General features: G+C 40.0%; 1 protein-coding gene across 5 annotated transcripts; it reads right to left on the bottom strand.

Moving 5' to 3' along the window:
- Positions 1-683: 683 nt before the first annotated feature.
- LOC121708910 (protein mono-ADP-ribosyltransferase PARP14-like) lies at positions 684-16,673 on the bottom strand. 5 transcript variants are annotated; one of them, XM_042091865.1, is made up of 17 exons: positions 16,112-16,673; positions 15,871-15,959; positions 14,799-14,838; positions 13,776-14,033; positions 12,210-12,437; positions 9,487-12,038; positions 9,035-9,271; positions 7,714-7,935; positions 7,471-7,585; positions 7,100-7,249; positions 6,321-6,383; positions 5,982-6,167; positions 3,518-3,724; positions 2,801-3,433; positions 2,565-2,707; positions 2,190-2,367; positions 684-1,502 (listed from the first exon to the last, which is right to left on the bottom strand). In XM_042091865.1, exons 1-17 carry the CDS (start codon positions 16,293-16,295, stop codon positions 1,219-1,221), a joined length of 5,769 nt encoding a protein of 1,922 aa, XP_041947799.1. In that variant the 5' UTR covers positions 16,296-16,673; the 3' UTR covers positions 684-1,218. The 5 variants fall into 5 exon arrangements, with proteins under 5 accessions (XP_041947799.1, XP_041947800.1, XP_041947801.1 ...); XM_042091866.1 differs by having other exon boundaries at positions 13,776-14,030; XM_042091867.1 differs by having other exon boundaries at positions 14,799-14,835.
- Positions 16,674-20,925: the final 4,252 nt, after the last annotated feature.

The following is a 20,925-nucleotide window of genomic DNA, read 5'->3' as shown; positions in this document are numbered from 1 at the left end:
TCCAATATAGTCCCTGGAATGCTGGAATTAATTGGGACTCAGAATTCTTTCTCAAGACTCATTTTATTTACCATTCTTCAGATTTATTTGAGATCAATTATACAGTATAGTTAAATACATATCTTACAGAAACTGTGAATTGTCATGTATCTGTTACTGGACAGTTTGGCATCAATACAACAATTTGAGTTGGCTGTGACTTTAGGTCAATCTGATCAAAATATAAATGGTGTAAAATGTTAAATTTGAGTAACCTATATGTAAGCATGAACTGCATAAATGGTTAACACTTGATGGTGTATCATGTTAAAGAAAATTCAGGACTGGTTACAGTCTCAATCACAAGTGAAGCATTTTAGGATTACTGAAACTGCATTATGACTGCGTTATGAGGATACTTTCACATGAATGTGAGAGGTTTCAAAGAAGAATGTTCCTGAGTGCCTAGCTTGGAATGTGCATGGGTGTCATTGTTATTTAGGGGCAGCCGTGGCCTTTAGGGGCAGCCGTGGCCTACTGGTTAGCGCTTCGGACTTGTAACCGGAGGGTTGCCGGTTTGAACCCCGACCAGTAGGCACGGCTGAAGTGCCCTTGAGCAAGGCACCTAACCCCTCACTGCTCCCCGAGCGCCGAAGTTGTTGCAGGCAGCTCACTGCGCCGGGATTAGTGTGTGCTTCATTTCACTGTGTGTTCACTGTGTGCAGTGTGTTTCACTAATTCACGGATTGGGATAAATGCAGAGACCAAATTTCCCTCATGGGATCAAAACAGTATATATACTTATACTTATACTTCAATTAAGGCAACATTAATGCTTTTTTAATCAATCTAACATACAGTAGGCTACAATGTACATACAGTATGATCAATCAACAAGCTAAGAAATGTGTTTGCATACATTAAATTGCTTTTGTTTTGTTTGATTATGTGTATTTGTTAAAGACATAGACTGTATATATATACAGTCTATGGTTAAAGATGCCCAGACAACCTGAAGTTCTGAACTCACAGCTGTTCGCTGTTCATTCCTTGATAACATGTGTCCATTTTTAATTTATATAACACAGCGGGTAGAAACACACAAAGACTCACATTTCGTTTAGCCAAATATCAATATGCTTAAAAGGAGAGTTGGATGGAGTCACACCTAGAAAAGGTAAAAGTACCAAAAACCTTACAGATTTATACAGAATAATGTTTTCCTGAAAACAGAAGATATCACTGAAATGTGATGATGTACTCAGGATAGGCCTGGACATCACTGAAGATTACAAACATCGTGGGGTTTGTCATATTATCTGTTACACTGTCATACAAGTCAGCTGAACTCCCAGAATTCCGGGCAGGAGCTGTTAGCAGGCCACCTGATCCTAGAGTAAATTCTCCGACCAAAACTCTTGCAAGGTACATACGCTTGTGTCCCTTGCCATCGGCCCTGGCATAGCCACTGGCTGAGTATTGAGGGTCAACAGCAAAATAGGAGCCATTTCCATACCGGGCACCTTTAAAGAGAGAAATTTAGATCAGTCACACATTTATGAATTTCTCTGTAAAAGAACCAGGCACACCTGACATTGCACTATCTAACTGCATTGTACCATGCAGGAACATTACCTTTTTCATCAGCTTGTGATGCACTGGGTACAAGCTTTGATGCAACTATACAAATAGGGACCCAGTATGTTTCAAAGACAAATTGCACAATTTTTACATTGTGTTGCTTAGCCTTAGGTTTTGTAAACATCCATGTGTTTGTGCTTTGACATGCACTGATGTAATTTTCAAATTAAAAGAAGTTGACTGAAATGAATGACATGTCTAAATGAAATTACTGGCTGCCTACAAGAGTAAATATTTGTTTACAACTACCTCTTAAACTACACAATGTTGCTTTAAAAGCAAGAGAAATAGAGATGAGAGTTGTTATTTCAAACTGCTAAATGACAGGGGATTACCTACTGAAAATGCATTGTATTTCTGCATAATGTGGCCCTCTACTGTATGACATGAGAGGCTGTGATTTACGGGCTGTACAATGACATTCATTATTATGGACACCATTAAGATGTGTCATTATATTAGAAAAGTTAAGATGGACAGATAATTGCTAGACACCACACCAGTATTATTTGCATGCAACTGGTTGCTGTGTCTGGTCTTATGTTGAAAGTAATGAAAGTAGACCATACCGACTTGAGACCCAGCAAAGCTTCGGTTAAAACCCTGATTGTTGATTTGGTCTATCTTATTTGCACTTGTGCCATGCCAAAGCCTTTTCTCATTGTTTGTGTGCTTATTCCTCTGATCAAGCTCTTCCTTCTTTATCATGTAGTTCCTCCAAAGTGTGCTGTTTTGGACTCTGTCAATCTAGAAAAATCAAAGGCACAATGATAATATATTTGTAAAAAAAATGTCAGTCCACACTATAATTAAAAAATCTTACTTGGCTGTGTACTTATGTATTATATACTTATTGAATAAAAGTTAGTTTCTGTCTTTCCATCCATTTTCAATATCAACTAGTAACATTAAATATAATAAATTATGAGTAACTAGGCTTTCACCTGAATTATATTTGATGTTATGCCAGTTGTGCGGAATTCCTTCTCAACGTCATTGTATTCGTTGGTGCCTGCTTTAAGCTGGATTTGAACAACAATCTTGCCCTTCATGTCATCCCAATTATTAGGTAAGCTCACTGATGCATCTGCCATTAGAATAATGTATTTTAGAGTATTATTGTCAACATAGTTGTCTCTGTCAATGTTTTAACAAGACAAACTTGTTTTTTTAAACCTACCTTTTCGATCGACTCGTTTAAGTTCTATATCATTCCTTCCATTTGAGGCTACTTTACCCACCAGATCTGCCTCATATTTATGACTGCCGATGTTGATTGTCACTTTCTGCATTTTAGTCTGGAAGGCCTGCTCTAAAGTCATATTAGTGTACATGTCAAATGGCACAAGTTGATTGTTACGATCCAGATACTGCCATTCTACCAGGGTGCTGATTATGAAGGCCTCCTTTCTGGTTGTCTCCTTCCTGTCTGCCCTCCGAATCATATCTCTGATTCGTCCTTCGACCTTGAACACGTCACGAGTCAAGCCCTCCAAGTAGATGACCGGCTCAGCCCTCCTCTGGTCCACCCTGATGCTGACGGTCAACTCCCTCTGCAAATCCTGGAGCTCTTTAGAATCCTCCTGGGTGAAACGGTTAATCAGTGGGTCCTGGATCTGAGTAGAAGTCTGCTCCTTCATGATCAAGCTGGTCACGCAGTCTTTGGCTCTCTTGACCTCCTGAGACGTCTCTCCACAGAGCTGGAATATAGCGGGAGCAAACTCCTCACCCACCATCACAAACTCCTCATCATCAGATGCCTGTTCCTCAGATCGACCAGGTGAAAAAAAGTCTACTACTGCACCGGCAAAATCTGCAAAACGCAAACAGTTTTTAAAAGCCTGCAAAAGGTAAACATTTTACTCCAACAATTCTTTGTTTTGTTTTTTGGTCTTACCTTTAAATTTTTCTAAAACCCCCTTGTCGTCTTCCCCTCCTTTTGCTTGTCGTGCCAGCAAGCTTTGGTGGAACACTGAAACCATGTTAGTTTGGAAGATGAGGATCTTCACACTCCGTATATGTTGACTCTTAGTCTTCTTCACAAAGCTCACTATGGCTTCAATCATTGCATCAGCCACCGCGGATGCACTTGCTCCACCTTGGCCTGGTGGTGAACAGATGTTTCAAACATGAAATCATTAAGGATGAAGAATATCAATAATCAATTAAAGCATAAATCATTATTGCAAATGCGCAATATGTACCGGTAGTTTGTTTTATTACAAATAAATGCTTTATTTTTATTAAATAAAATGTTTTTACTTTTTAAAGCTTTGAACTTAAAAAACACAATGTCGTTCTTTTGATAGCTACAAACTCATTTTGATGCTACACTAACAAATAATAAGAATGGCATTCATGACTTTACCAAGGTGGACCTGGAATGCCTGGTATTGTACTATGTTTTTGTTCTGGGTAGTAGCATGACCTTTTTCATCAGTTTTAGATGCATTTCATGCCACCTTAGCACCAAAGGCTAATGAACATTGATGCCAAAAGGTATAAATACCAATTTGTCCATCATGTTACTTAAAGATCAAGATTTAGATACAGCATTACCAACATGCATGTGTGTGGTGAACATATTTATCTTTTTTTTAATTATTTGATTTCATTAAGATTTCCTACCCACTGCTCAAGGTAAAGAAACAAATAACAAAACTAGTGCAGTGCCCATTCAAAGCATGCCTATTCCTGGAGAAAACCTGTAGCCCATTTACATGCCCACAGGTAGGCCTTCTCTAAAAAATAGGATGATAGGTAGGAAAAAACATCATTCCAGCTAAGCATTCCATAATGCTTATAATAAACATGCAGTAAGTATAAATTAAGCACCACTGCATTTGGCAGATCAAAATGGCACAGGCCAACAGGAACAGCGGTTTTGAGTTAAGGCTATGTTTAGCCTAAACTAAACACCATTTTGTGGAATGATTCATTGTCTTATGAAATTTGCTATGGTGTGACTGTCCAAAAACAGTCTCTGGCATAAGTGACGTTACGCTCTGCCCTCGCTGAAGTGGCCAGAGTAGACCATCTCTGAATGCTTTTCATGATTGTGGCATTCTGAAACCGTCCTTAAATTCAAGACGCGATAATTTGCTTTAATGTTATCTTTCATATACATGCAAACATTTTACTCGACACAGCGCTCACTTTCTACATGATTGATTCAGTTTTGCGCTGCACTACAGCAGCTAAAGCGGCAAAAGTCAATGTGTGCTTCTTTTAACGATATCTTTTGCATTTATCATCCAAACAATATTACTTGACACTGCAATTACGCGTGCCCTTAGCATGACACCTGCCTAGTCAGTCCCTCCAGGAATTCGCCATTTACACCTAGAGATGTCCTTTTAGCTCGTGTCATGTTTGCTAGCTTGTGGGCTCAGTTTGTGTAGTGCAGTGCTACCAAAATAATAGACATTAACAACATTGTAAGACATTTCCCTCTTCTATGATCCAAGAATGATTTCATACGAGTTTATTTTTAACATTTATTTTAACTAATGACATAGAAAACATCCCGAATTATATCCACATATCGTAATGCACTATGCAAAAAGTTATTTCCAGTCGTAGCCGAACACAGTGAGATGCACGCGTTCCAATCCACTTAGATATGTAATTACGCTACTCTCACGTCCTTAAAGTGACAGGCAGTCAATTAGACTTACACACTACCAATGTAATAACATTAAAGAAAAGTGTAGTCTAATAGTTTAAATCAATATGAAATTACTAGATACTTAGTTGGCCATCAGTAATTATGCAAGTCACAGAATATGAATTATTAAAAAGATATGAACTTAATATGAATTACAACATATATGAATGTATTGAAACATATGACATTATGCCATCTCTTTAGGGGGCTGTCTTTTTTGGACAGTTCTACGAAAGGTTATACTGCTTTGTGAATTACCCCAGTCAAAGTATTTACACAAATAAAGTAGGCCTGCTTTGATTTTCTGTAACCCTTACTATTTACCTTTACTTATCCTTTTTAATAAGCATCAAGATGATTTTGGTCTTACTAACCTTAATTACCCTCAATTAAAAAATAATTAAAAACACCGCAACTTCCATCGCAATTTTTTAGAAAAGCTGTCGCGAAATCAGGCATTTTAGATCGCAACAATCTCAAAAAATCCTCGCGAAATCCTGGAGGGACTGCCTAGTATAAAATCAGTCAGATGAACGGTTTGACAGATATGTGAATAACAGGCACACACACACACAGACGGACAGACGTTCTTGTCATTATAGATACATGAGTCTGAAGACATTATTTTAAGGGAAAAGAATGACATTGTGTTGCTTTAAAAAATAGGAATGATAAGTTTTGTATGGCACTATACCTGTGCCAAGAGCTGGAAAGGAGACAGAGGTAAATTTTCTCTTCTCACAAAATGTGAGAACCTCACAGACATTATTTGTGATATCACTGGGATTATTTCTTCCCACGAGATGGACAATATGTTTACATGGAAGTTTGCCCGCCATCGTCAAAATCATTTCACAGGATTGGAAATTGGGTGAACTCACTGTGAATGTAGAAAGAACATTGTCATAATATTATTCCACACATTCTGCACCTTTTTTACCATATCCATATGCAATTCCCCTTCTTAACTTCACACTAGTGAGCTTAATCGAAATAAATATAAATACACTGGAATGGGAGTGTAGCAACTAACCAAACTCTGAACATTCTGCTTCTACTGATGGGCCAGCAGCCTCGAGGATCGCCATGGAAACCCCTGAAAGACACAACATTAGCAGCTATTGAAACACTAGTATAAATGAAAGGATTATTTCTTGTCCTACGCATCAACAAATATTTAAAAATTCCCTCAGTTTCTCTCTTTTACTTTTCAAAACTATTTGGACTTACACTGAACGAAATAGAGCATTACTTTAACACTACTTATTATACAAATGACACAAATTGATCAGGACTGACTGATAGCCCAGCATAGACCTCTGAAGTTCGGCTACAAAAAAGAGGCAAAGCTGCCATCTTTGCCCATATAAAGAGATCCAGGTGTTAATTGAAGCTATCTACCTATGGCAAGTTGCATTGGAAGTTAGCTCTGGGGTAGCAAAAATCAAAGTGTGCCACCTTCACGTACCGGAGATCACAGTGTCCACTCGAAGGCAAAGGACAAAAGTATGTTTGGGAAAACGTCTACATTTCAGACTTTTTCGTCCCCATGAGAGTAACAGGTGCAATAATTCAAAATCCCCATGTTATTTTCCCATAGCAAAAATCGCCAGATACCGGATCTCAAAGATGGCAGCTTTTTTGTAGGCAAACTTCAGAGGTCTATTGTCATTCTATATAGTAGTGTATAAAGTCAGAGAACTTTTGGAGCCATGAGGCTTTCTAAAATTTGATGGCTAATTACCAAATCATTCCAGATGCAAGTTCTAAAACAGATAAACATTTTCTCCTGGTCAAATGCAATGACCTCACCTGACTTGAGAGAGAATGTGCTATTGGAAGAATTCACAATGACATCTGTAGCCTCTTTGGTGATGTCACCACTTGACACCTCTAGGGTCAGGTGACCGATGCGCACAGAGTGTATCCCCAAAGACGTAGTCTTGACTTGACCCCATAGTCCTGCGCACAAAGAGCAATCTATCACAGTCTCATCTTTCTTCAATGCACTTTAACTGCACAACAGATGGAAATGCCATGTGTATTAAGTCATTAAGAGTGATATCAAGGAGGGGCCAATAGCTATACCTGCAATATTTGAAACCACTGAAACCAATGCACACAGAATACATAAACCAGCATTATCAAACACGACCAGGACGTATCAAACAATGAAATGTTACCTGATGGTTGTTGTGCTTTCTGTTTGTGAAAGCCCTGCCCTGTTTTCTTGTTGATGCCATGAGGTTCAGCTTTGCTTTGTCTTTTTCTTCCTCCTTGGAACGCCCTCCTGAAGCACTACAAAACCAATCATTCAGCTATGTTGCAATGTTTTAACCAATAGCATTAATGTAACAATATCACCACAAAATCATCATATATGTCACATTAACAAAATTATGTGTTGGCTAAAGAAAAACCCTTACATCCACACTCTCTTGGTCAGAGGGGTGTACTATGATGACAACCTCCCTTAAGCGTTGAGGATTGATTTTCTTGCAGAACATCTCTGTTTCCTCCAACATAATCCTGGGGACCAGGTCTTTCGGAAAACCCAGATTCCCAGTGCCGATAGCAGGGAAGGTAAGAGAGGCCAGTCCACGCTTGTCAACCTCTCGCAGACAATCCTTTATAATGGTCTTCAATACCTATTAATGAAGCATTTAAAGAACTGCATGACAATAATTAAACATACCTTAATGTCAGAGCATAAGGACTGCCCTACAGAATATCAATTCAAGAATGTGTGTACCGGTATACAATGTTCTCTTTGATTAAACATAAATACGGAAATTCTGACCTTTGGTACATAACACAAGTTGTGCTTAAGCATATGATACACTTGTGTTGTTTCAGTTGTCCAAAAAAAAAATATGATGATAGACAGCTTGTTAAATATGTTGATGTTAAACATACTATTAACTATTATCGCTTTTCCACTGAATGGTACCTGCTCAACTCACCTCGAATCAAACATTCTTTAGAACACAGCTGATCAACCGTCTGCTTTCACTTTTGAATGAAGTTCCAGTCCTTGCGCAGTAATATGAAAGACGTAAATTAGAAGCACAAAGTCCATTTTCCTTGACAGCGGTCTGTTATACTTAGCAACGGTCTGTTATTGAGAATTAGCAGACCACCGAACGTTGGGAAGGCCCATTCAAGTGAATGGAGCATTCTGCAGCACTCTGAAGAGCCGTGTAATAATGAATAATAATAACCTAACGTCTAGTTGTGAAAACTGTTAAAGTTAACTGCTTGCCGTGCTAGCACAGTGTGGCTGAGGTATTTTTTTTAAGAAATGACGGGCTTGTTCAGAACACAGCAATGACAATAGTGACCAATCAGTAACCTGCTTGGAACCTCAACGGAGGTGATACCAAAATAGTACCAGGTACCACTTTTTGCTAATGAAAAAACAAAAAAAGTCGAGGTGAGTTGAGCAGATACTATGCATTGGAAAAGCTTCTTTAGTGTGTATATGGAATGGTTTGGAAGTTTTTTGCAAGCCCACAACCAGGCAATCTGCAAACACTGCCCATTATAATTCCAAACTGAGTATATCTTTGCCAGAAATTGTGACCTGTCTCAAATATAATGTACGGTCCTTGACTTCGTGTCAGACTTCACACCCACTAACATAGCCTTGTGTGTCATATTCTTCTATAAGTAACATGGGTATTTACCGTAATAAGAAATTAAAGAAATAAGAAAATAAAGCCCACATTCCCCGCCAGCTGTACATACCTCTTCTGACTTGCCACCTCTGTGGTCCCAAGGAGGGCAGACAGTATGGAAAACTTTCCTGCATCTGAGGTTGAAGCCATCCGTTATCACCATTTCCCCATAACTCATCCTGCCTCCTCTGGCCTCATCAGAGGCTGCTGACTGAAGCTGCGGTCCAGCAGCCCGGAGAAGAGCATTGGAGACGGCTCCTTGGGTGAGGTTCAGGTTCTCTGCAACTGTGTTCACCACAACCTCTGTCTGAAGGGTGTTGAGATTGTAATATAAAACATGTTAAAACTAACAATGTATTGCAAGTAACAATACTGATGTTCACAGACATGGTAATACTGCTATGTTTCTCTTGGAAAAAAATAAAGTATTGTCCAATTTGTGCAATACATGCAAATCAAATACAGTAAATTTTACACCAAATCACATGTAATATACAGCTGACAAACACATGACAAACTTACAGATGCATCTTGAATGCTGCCTTTCTTCAGAAGTATTCTGACTCCGTCAGATGTTTGTTTGCTCTCCAGGACTCCTGATGTGTCTGGTTGAGTGGTCCACCCCTCTGAATGTGGCTGTGCGGATGAGCTCTGCCACTTCTTCTCTCCTTCCCACTGATTTCCAGGCCCATGGTTATATTTTTCTGAATGTGGTCGTGTGGATGAACTCTGCCACTTCTTCTCTCCTTCCCACTGATTTCCAGGCCCATGGTTATATTTTTCTGAATGTGGTCGTGTGGATGAACTCTGCCACTTCTTTTCTCCTTCCCACTGATTTCTAGGCCCATGATTACCACTTCCACTGTATGTAGGTCTTCTGGATGTAGCTTGTTGTGGGAACTCAGATCTTGGATTCATGTCATGGAATACCTTCTCAACAGCCTGGACCATTGCATTCACAGTCCTGTCATCATTGTTGAGCAGGTAGACCTTGTTCAAGGAATTCCTGCCTTGTTGATGACCCCTCTCAAAGTATTCACGCACAGCAGTGGCAATGGTGTCTGTGCAAAGGTCCAGCGGGAATCCAAAAATTCCAGAGCTGATAGCTGGGATAGCGATGGAAGTGCAGTTTGCCCCGGATGCCCTGTTCAGACTTTCAGTGATGGCACGTGTAAGACGCTGCACTGCGGTCTTTCTGTCTGTGTCTGAGAATCGTGGACCGACAGCATGAACGACATGTTTGCAAGGGAGACGTCCAGCCTCTGTGATGATGGCATCTCCAGGACGTAGTGGTCCGTGTTTGGATGTGTACCTGTCACAGTCACTCTGGAGCTGACGGCCAGCAGCATTTAGCAAGGCTAACGCCAGACCACCAATGTGCTTCAGGTCTTCGTTTGCAGCGTTCACAACAGCATCCGCTTGAAACTTGCAGATGTCTGCTTTGCTGACTGCAATGAGCACCCCACAAGGCATCTTAACCTCACAGTAGCCTTGCTGAGAGTCTGAGAATGTTGAGAATTTTCCATCACTTCTTTCATCATCCTCATCCTCATCCTCATCCTCCAACATACTGTCGTCCTGAAGCAGAACAACACAGCGATGGTCCCTTACCATCATTGATAGTAGCAAGCTACCTTGTTCCTGGAAATACTTCTTTGCTCCAGGCTTACAGACTTTCAATTCATCTATAAACAAACTGGTCACCATCTTTTTGAAAGCATCCACAGCAGGTTTAACATAAGTACGCTCTCCTGACAGCTTGATTCGTGGACGTTTTGGGTCAAAAATTACCACCACCTCACCAACTTTTGTAAATCTTTTCCATTCTTCTGATTTATGTTCTTCAATAAACCTTTTAGCTGCACAGCATTTGACCTTCACAGTGTTTACAACTCTTGCATGATCTTGCAGGAACTCTTGAAGGATTTGGCTCGCTTCCTTGACAGGCTCAATAAAACCAGTAACGATGAGACTGTCAGGTGGGTTTGAAGATATTTTCAACAGCGAAATCTTCCCGGGTGTGTTGTACATACTAAGGACTTCAGTGTTCAGAGTTTTCCATTCTGACTTACTGAGCACCTTCCCATCCTCAACAGTAAGGACCCTGAAAGCCAGAGTCTCCTTCATCCTCTGCATAGACTCATTCAGGGATCTTTCTGAGCTTCCAGTCAAAAACACAGCTCTGTCCTTGATCACATAAATGGCATGGATTCCACGGGAGAAGAAGAGATGATCAGACATCATCTCGCTGTCCACTGCCATCAGGAACTCCACTATGTGACGGTCAAGCTCCACTGGCAATTGTTTCATCTGCATTCTCTTCTCAAGGACCCATGTCTTCATAATTAGGACCTCATTGGTAAGACCTGAGAGGATCATTTTCTTTCTGTTGAGTTTGTAATCAAGAGACACCTGAGGGCAGGAGGCTGCCATGTATTGTGACAGGCCATCAAGCTGCAGGAGTTTAAACATGTCAGCAGGCAAATCCATTTCCTGTTCAACACTGTTCCTCTCCCGCTCAAGCTTATTTGTAGTCTTATTCACTATACCATCCACTATCTGTCTCAAGTTATCTATGTCTTTCGTCATTCCTGCCAGTGTTAATTGTCCTTTAATGGGATCCATCTTCATGACAACATGGTCCTTCGCCATTGGTAGCAGCTCTTCTGCCACTGAGCTACACACATCCGGGTTCATCGTCTTCTCAAGTGTTCCATATTTGGACATGATCTGGTGGAAAGCATCTGAGGTGTTCTCCTTCCAGCCGTCTATGTGTTTGGCTGTGAGTCCCTTCATCTTCAGCAGGGTTGGAAGTGGACTGAGCAGAACGTCTATGCTCTTCATGCTCACCTGGCAGTGGTGTGCCTGCATCTGGTCATTGATGTGAGATGGTAGCTTCTTATTCTGGAGAAACTCCAGAAGTGCTTGGTGAATGCTTACAGAGAAAGAGTCTGGAATCTTCCATCTTGGTCTGTCTTTACCACACAGCGCTGTGCCTAGTGACTTGTAGTATGGATGGATGCTGACTTCAACTTTGCTGATCTTGTGTTGTGTGTTTAGCATGGTCACAATATCTGAAATGTGTTATGAAAGTGTCAGGAATAACGACTGCACACACTGTGTAATTTGAAGGAAATTGTGTGTGTCTAATTAAGAATGGTGAACAGAGACTAAATAGGAACACTGAAAAAAATGTCTGTTGTAACTTTCCTGTCAACAAAATGAATGATGGTATGATGAGTTACCTTCAGGCTTTTGGAATGTGACGACAGCTGCATTTTCCTCTGGTATCAGGGCAACACTCTTTACTTCAACTTTCTGTTTCTCACAGTAGAGCTCTATCAGGTCTTTGTTGGCATTAGGTGGCAGACACTCCATCCTCAAACTGCAGGTTCTTTCCAGGACCCTCTCAGTCAGATTGTAGTTCTGAAACTTTTTGTTGAGCTTGGCTTCTGTCTGAAATTTCTTCACATCTGAAAAAAAGCATTGCAGTATAATCATGCTAAAGTGCAAGTGATCTGTTTTGATTGCAGATGTAAATTTAATAGGGCTGCAGTTATCGATTCTTTTTGTAATCGATTAATCTAGCACTTTATCGATCGATTAATCGGATAATTTTTTTTTGCATTTTTAAACAACCAAAACACATAATGCATAACGAAAATGACATGGCTGTAAAATGATCAAGCAATTGGCACAGAGGTATTTATTCTAACTCCAAGATTAGGCTACAAAACTAAGCCCATTTATTGCAATTTACCCATTTAGTGTTTTTAAGTGCCAGTGCCATCAATTAAATAATGTTCAAAATGCTCTCTGTAAAATTGCAGCCTCTTGTGCATGACTTAGCTGGGCGAACAAAGCTGTCCATACTATGTTGTGAAGTGCTGGGAGGGAGAAGAGGGAAAGCAATTTAATGTATTAATATGTAGCCTAGGCCTACAACAAGTTTCATGCTGTAATCTAGACCTGACATCAACATAAATATCTGTTTTATGTAGATTTCTACACCTGCAGCATTTACCTTTAGGCTACTAACAAATAATTTTACCATTAGGCTACTAAAAAATCATTTCTGGGGTGAGTCTATTTGCTATGGTAACCTAGCAACCTGTGTGTGTGTGTGTGTGTGTGTGTGTGTGTGTGTGTGCACGCGTGCGGTGCGTGAGGAAAGATGAGGGTGCATGCATGTGAGGGGTTCTTTTTTAGGCATACTGTCTTGCAATTGAACTTGAATAAGTTTACTTACTTAAAAACATCAAAGCTAAACAAGCTATCACGACATCGCTACAAATACAGTATGTGATTAAAATCAGCCAATATCAATGTAGGCTATTGGCTACGTAGATAGATGATAGATATAGGCTAGATAGATTGATAAATAGCCTAGCCTACTTTATTGGCTTGGTGAAACAGCATGGAGTGGATATTTAGGTTCAGATGCTTGTTCTTTTCCTTTTTGAGTATGTAATGATCCCAAAACTTTACTTGAAAACTTTAGACATTCTCTGCCATTTATGGATATCTTGACTCCGCCATCGCGCCAGCTAAATTCAGAATGTATCACGATTCACGCGCTAGTGGTGTGCTTCCTGAACAACGGTCCGTGTGGAACAATCAGATCCCTGCGGGTATAGTGCGCGTCACAGGAATTTAACGAGGCTTCGAGGCAGGGTTTTTGCCTCGAGTAATTTTTGTAATCGAGTTATTCGAGTAACTCGATGAATCGTTTCAGCCCTAAAATTTAAAACCATGTGGATAGAGAAATATGAATGACATTGGTGCTGCAGTGATCAGAACTAAATACATACTATCAGGGTTAGTGAATGTTACAACAGCAAGTTGAGACTCGTAGATCAGTTCCATAGTGTATTCATCCTCAGAGACACCAGTGATGTTCTCCACTATCAGTCCCAGAATGTCCCTCGTCATGTCTTCTGGGATGTTCTCCACAACAACAGCTTTGGGCTGATAGATTTCTTCAGCCCTCTCCTCCTGAACGTCAGAGTCAGAGGCACTGGCACCTTCATGCTGAGGATCTTGAAATTGGGATCCAGTTCCCTTTACTTCTGGCAACATGAAAGGTAAAGGTTAGGCTACCAATTATACAGTAAACTGTGAAATGCATGCAAGTCAATCAGTAGAGATGACAGAGATGCCAATCAGAGCTCCTAGAGTGATACATCATCTTAAAATATTATGCTGCAAAGATTGCTTGAATGCATCAAAAACATGTTAGGGCCTCTATATTCATATAATGACAGTAGAACAAAATTCTGGAGCTAAAAAGAGGTGGTGGTTCATAATAGCATATGATTGGCCTGAAATAAATGGAAGTCAATACAGAGATGCCAGAGCTCCTAGAGTGATACACAATCTTAAAATATTATGCTGTAGATATTGCTTGAATGCACCATAAAACAGATATAAAGGCCTCATTCATATAATGACAGCACAATACAAGTTTGAGCTATAAAGTGGAGACATGTCTTCCCTGTGGTCCATAATAGCATATTGCCTGAATACTAAGCTGAGGGTAGTGTAAGTACTACACACTAGAGTCTTGTTATGCCAGGTTTGTGTGGTAGGCCTATTCAAGGTGCATCAGTGTGTGAGCAACAAATGAGCAACGAATGAGGAACAGATACTACTTTATTTTAATTGTACTTCAAGTATCTCAAATCATCATTATCAACTAATAAATTACCAACGAATGTCATCTGCTTTAGGCACATTATGGTTTCCTTAGTTTGTCTTGTATTCCCCCGGCTGCCACGCCATGCCCCGCAATACCCATAAAACTGGTCAAAGTACAGTGCAGGTGCAACACGTACCGGATGACTGACTTCCAGAAGGTGGTATTGTTGACTCCTTCTAGAAAACAGAAATAAATATCAATGTGTCAGGCCTAGACTAAGCCAGGTGTTGTTTATGGGTAGTAGGTTAGTGTAGACTAATAAAATAGTGCTGCTGGTATAAAACTCTTAAAAAAATGAAAATGAATAACAAGATGTGTTAGCATCAAAATGAATTCAAATTCAGGTTGGCTTACAGTTGAATAATGACTTGACAATGATTATTAGTATTTTGTTTTCATTCTCATTTCATTCAGCCTTCCTGCAATTCTTCAGTTAATGTAATAATGACTATCAAATTATTATTAGTTTCCCCATTCTTTGACACAAACATACGGGCATTTGTGAGCGGTAACAGGTAGGCTGTAATGCTGTTGGAGGTGTAAACAAAAGCCGCAACGCATCATAGAGCATGGGTTTGTTTTCCCCTCCAGGCGATTGATTGAGGGGGATTTAAAATTGAGCGCGCTGTGTTCAGGGTTGGCTTAGGCCTGTTTTGATTAAAGAAGTGATCAATCGTGGCCTTGTGATCTGTCATCGTCGGGCCTAGGAACACTGGAGAGAAAACCCGCACAAGAATATCAGGTCACTCATTGACACAAATTGTGTCAGTCTGGGTCATATGATTCTGTCAAAGTTACAGAAATGTCAAGTAGCCTACGGTAGCCTATAGCTGCATAATCCAGATCAACGTCTCCGCTAGCAAAGCAGCACACTTATTGTTCTTCTTAAGTTTTATTATTTTTCCCGTCTCCCTCATTTTTTGTCAGCCCTAGCGCCTAGGCCAAGTATGCACAATGTCTGTGGGCAGTCTTGCCCAATCATGAAATCCTTGCTCTGCCATGGGGATAGCATGGACTTACAAACTGAAATAGCAAGGAGAACAGTAGCTATATATAGCTTACATAATAGAGTTGTTTTCACATTGACGGTATTCAAATAAAAAATGTCCTTATTGTTAAATGTCATGATGGATGGATGCAGTCTAGTTGTTATCTTCTATTTAATAGTAGGCTAGAATCTAGCCTAGAACTGGCTATCATAAACTTACCGATTTTCTCTCCGTCGTGAGGTATATCTTCAACTGCTTGTTGTCAATGGTGATTTCATGTTGCGTGTTGAGAAGAACCCTCGATAAGACTAGGGTTTTTTTTAAAGCAAAAGATTCTTTAAAATTATGAAAATAGGCCAACAACTGGGTTGTAATGTAGGCAGCCTAGTTTAAGCAAAGACAAACGCCACACTTGTTGTGACAAGCTATTTTACAACTAGGTTACATTTGCGGGACTTACCCTCCTCTTGTTTGAACCCAATAGTAGCCGAGTTCTCTTTCTCACCAAATTCCACGACACAATCACCCCCGCCTGATTTCTTCTTACTTTGAAAGTATATTTGGAGTTTTGGGAGCACTTTCTGATGGTTAGGCAATCCTTCACTCTCTATCTCTGCGTAAACTCGATATGGATACTTGTCCATCTTGGTCGTATCTGAAGCCGTTTGAGTGGATCTGCATGCTATTTCAGAAAGCTAGTAAGTTTCACTTTCATTTCAGATTGCCAGCTTGGGCGTTGGAACATGTTCCAGGAAACTGAATGCTAGAATAGGCCTATCTCCCATTCAATTGAGTCGAAGAACTGGTTTAGACCACATAGTTCAGTTGGTAATTAGCCTACTTTGTCTTTAGAAAATATTAGGCTAATAAAGTTGCAATTCCGTGACAAGCTTCAAAACAAGAGTAGGGGAGACCGGGGCTGGTTGGAACAGGGGCAGGTTGAAACACTGTTAATATCCAGGCTACTAGAGGGAGCTGCAACAAAATTCCAACACTAAATTGACGGCCTTATTGAGTAGAGTAAACTCACGTATGTAACTGGGCTCCCTTTAGGTGAGAACAACTTATTAATTTTGTAGTGTCAAAACTTAGAATATGCACCTCCCACTAAATACATCCTAGAAGGGTAATAGTTAGGGATAAAAAAAGATTGATTATAATTGATTGCTAGGGGACTCATCTATAATTTAAAATGAAGTTTGAAAACCTGAGGTGACTGATATTAGCAGGCTAACAGCATTTGTGCAAAAAAGTTTGACCTAATGTGGGCGGGGCAGGTTGGCACACTGATTTTGGGGTTGGTTGGCACATACATTCCCTATGGCTATTTTGTGACAAATCTATAAACTTTGTATTTTATGCATAAAAACATCATCAATCTTTATTTTAACATTGTTATTGTAATTACTGAACATAGTTTTACATTTGGAAGCATTTCAGACATTTTCAGACAAATTTAAACATTTGAAGTTAAAAAAAATCGGTAGGGAGCAAATTGATCTTGACGGTGGGCCCTACTGAAGAAAAACACACAGGAAAGACATCAGCAAAGCCCTAAAGGCAGTGATATAGATGAGCACTTCAAACAAAACCAAAAGGAGTACTGCAAAGGACTATAACATAGGTGTTCCAACCAACCCCGACTACATGTGCCAACCAACCCCGTGCATGGGGCAGGTTGGCTCACATGCACAACACCACTTTAATCATAAATAACTCAAAACAAGGGATAATTTGTTGACATTGAATGTATACATTTTGTAGCTGAGATCCCAAGCTTTCAGTTAATCACAATTTGACCATTTCATCGCATTGTAAGACGGAGAAATATAACCGAGAGTGAAAAGTGTTCCAACCAGCCCCGGTCTCCCCTAGGCCTAGCCTAATACTCCGCGTTGAATCATCAGCCGCTATATTTCTATTCTCTTACAAAACTCAGAGCAATCTAAAGACTAGACTATATGACTGCTATGTGCTAGCAGTGTTTGTCAAACTTTTTCAGACCAAGGACCACTTAACAAATAAAAAAGACTCATGGACCACCTAGCTAAAAGAGAGAGGAGACCTACTAGGCTACAGGCCTATTACACAATAGGTCCACGAACCACCTTGCTTATTGTCTTTGCATCTTAAGTATAAGTATATACTCTTTTGATCCCGTGAGGGAATTAGTGAAACACAGTGAACACACAGTGAGTGACACTAATCCCGGCGCAGTGAGCTGCCTGCAACAACAGCGACGCTCGGGGAGCAGTGGGGTTAGGTGCCTGGGCGCACTTATTGTGTCAGCAGATTCATATGATTTAAACTGGCATGGCTTACATAGGTAGTGTTGCAGAACTGTTTGGATTTACATACAAGTTAGTTCAATATTGCAAACGACTCATCTATATTGTATTTTGCTCACGGACCACTTGAGATAGCTTGCGGACCACACCTTTCAGAAACACTATAGCACTGCATAGTGTAGCCTATACTATGCCTGAATTTTAGAAAAGCTGTTACAAATAGCTATGCAGGAAATGCATTTTGGACACGAAAAAACCCTGCATTGTAGGCTACTCTATATGGTTGTAGGCCTACTCCATAGTACTGTAGCCTACTCTACTGCAGAAATTAAGTATTTTTGACATGGACATTCTTAGTTTTGTAGGGGCTCCTACTTGAATACAGCCTGTATCGTGATGACGGGAAAAAAAGATGTCTAAATTATGTAAAGCCTAATTTACAGTTATTATCACAGTTAGATGGGATTTTTGAAATACAGGCCCTATATGCACTTTGTTTGCATGCTGTGGGAGGTCATGGAGAATTATTTCTACCAGCAGATGGCGGTAAACAGAAAATGAACATCCCTGGGTTTGAAGCAGAGCAGGCAAGGAAACCATTAGGCCTCTCATAAGGCCTCTCTTCTCTCCATTTACTACCATCATCAGAATTATCAGGTAGATTTACAGTAGCTACTGACGTGTTGCCAGAACACCAACCGTATGGACCCCAGAGCGATAGCACAAAATCAATACGTCTTACAAGGCGAAAACGCAGAAAGGCTAGATTCAGCGCTAGCTATCAAGGTAATCTCTCTGATCTAGAAAATATGATTAGACAAATTAGGAAAGAAACTGACCAGGAATTGAATCGTAATGTTAAACCAATGACCTTGCAACCTACTCTTGAATTAAGTTCACCTGAAAGCGTGGAAGTGAATGAATGTGTTGAAGCAGATGTTGAACAATGTGCAGGATTACTAAACCAGATCACCCTGACCTCGGAAATAGTTGATGATTATTGAATGTGAATAAAAGACTGGAAAAAGAACCATAACTGCAAACAATGACCTCATAATAAATAATAAAGTGCGATGAATGAAATGTATCATTACAAGTATTTTAGTAGCCTGACCTTGTAAAGTCTAGGGAATTATGCATGTAAAGAATTGTATGTCTCAAACTGTGAAATGGGTAAAGTGCCTTAAACTGTTTAAATGAATGTATTCAGATTGCATTGTGTGAAGAGTTAATGCCATAAGTGTTTGTAACCTGTAAGAATGTAACCGATCTCTCTTGATGACTGTAAAAGTGTATGTTGCTAAATGTAATGTGTCACATGGTTATAATTGCCATTGAATGTAAACTGTTTGTGTAACCTCTGGAAACTATCTGTAAACCTGAATGTAATGTATCATCTCCGAAATGTAACCCGGAGAAGTATGTTAATGCGTGTCATCTTAAATTGTTGGTTAAGATCAGTGACTTCTAGAATGTATTAGCTATCGTGAGAATTTTCCCAGCTACCGTGAGAATTTTCCCAGCTAACGTGAGAATATTCCCAGCCATCGTGGGAACTTCTAGAAGGTTCTAAACTGTCGTGGGAAAATAGGATTGATTTGTCTCAGGAATGTGTGGGGGAGGTCAAGTCCACCTAGTATAAATAGGGGCCGAACTAAACGATCAGGGCTGCTTCTTCTTTTTTTCTTCTACTGCTACGTGCTTTTTGCTGTTACGCTTGATTGTTAGGATTCGTTGTCCGTACTTCGTTGAGAAGCCAAGTGTTGGAACTTTGTGCCAGGCTGAAGCCGCGGACCGTTATGGCTTCTATAACTCCGCACCACCTGTTGCCGGGATCGCACTGCTACTCCGACAGTGAGAGACTGCAGAACGATGGATTTTTTCCCTTTTTGAGGACTTACTCAAAAAGGGATATACCTTATATACCCTTTTTCTCCGTTTGTGGATTTACTATTGTATTCTCTTCTCCATCTGTGGATTACTATTTTTATTGTAGGCTACTCTCTTTTGTGGATTTACTCTTTTTATATTTTCTATAACATTGTAACCGGCAAGTGGATATTACGCCGCATTTTGTTAACAGCCCCAAAGTGCTAAAAAGTAAAGAACTCATTTAACCTTGGCATCCAATTCTTCAAGCAGTATTTTTGTCTTTTCTTGGTTTTTCTACGAATTCCAGCAGGAGGGTAAGATAACTGGTTTCTTCTGTGATTATTCATCTGCTCTGTCTAAGACTTGGGTTAGTTGGACTAATAAAATCTCCGTCCTTATAAAACCTGAGCAAGAAGTAGCCTATAACCTGTGTCTCTAGATAAATTCTAGGGTCAAACATCTTCGCACGTTAGCCAACTGTTCGAGACCTAGGCGTAGTCGCTCCTTATTTCATAAACATCTCAATAAATCCACCACGGAAGCCTGATCAACTTCCAAGGGGGATATTTAAAATAGGAGTAATTGGTTATCTGCGCCGCAGAGGGAAGACGTGCGACTTCACTCGACAGTAGGTCCCTGCTATCTACAATAACCTCAAGGGGGTGGGTCTTAACCGCCTAGGCCTGGGGTTACGTCTGAGAAACGGCTGACGTTGACTAGGTTCTGGGGGTTACCTGCAGGGGGCAACACACTACTCATTGGTTTTCTTTTTCTTTCTTTCTTTCTGAGTTCACTTTTGAGTGGTGGTAGTAGCTAGTAGCTAGATTTATATTTGGATTTGCCTGTAGCCTAGAACAGCTGTGAACTATTCACAATTCAAATTATATTGCTATTGAATTAAGCAACTTAAACGTGAAAATATATGTGAAAAATATACTATACTTTTCTTTATTTCTAGTACCCCCACCACACACACACATGATACTCTCATTTCAAAAAGTAGGTACAAGAAAATAAAAAGGTGTCTTTGGGGAGACAGTGCACTAGGTTGCACTGTCTTTATGGAGGTGAAACTGTTAAATCAATGATCATTACTACATTGCCCCAGTGAACT

Source organism: Alosa sapidissima, chromosome 5, assembly GCF_018492685.1.
Source record: "Alosa sapidissima isolate fAloSap1 chromosome 5, fAloSap1.pri, whole genome shotgun sequence".
In the NCBI taxonomy this organism is placed as follows: Eukaryota; Metazoa; Chordata; class Actinopteri; order Clupeiformes; family Clupeidae; genus Alosa; species Alosa sapidissima.
This window is presented reverse-complemented; position numbering and strand designations above follow the sequence as displayed.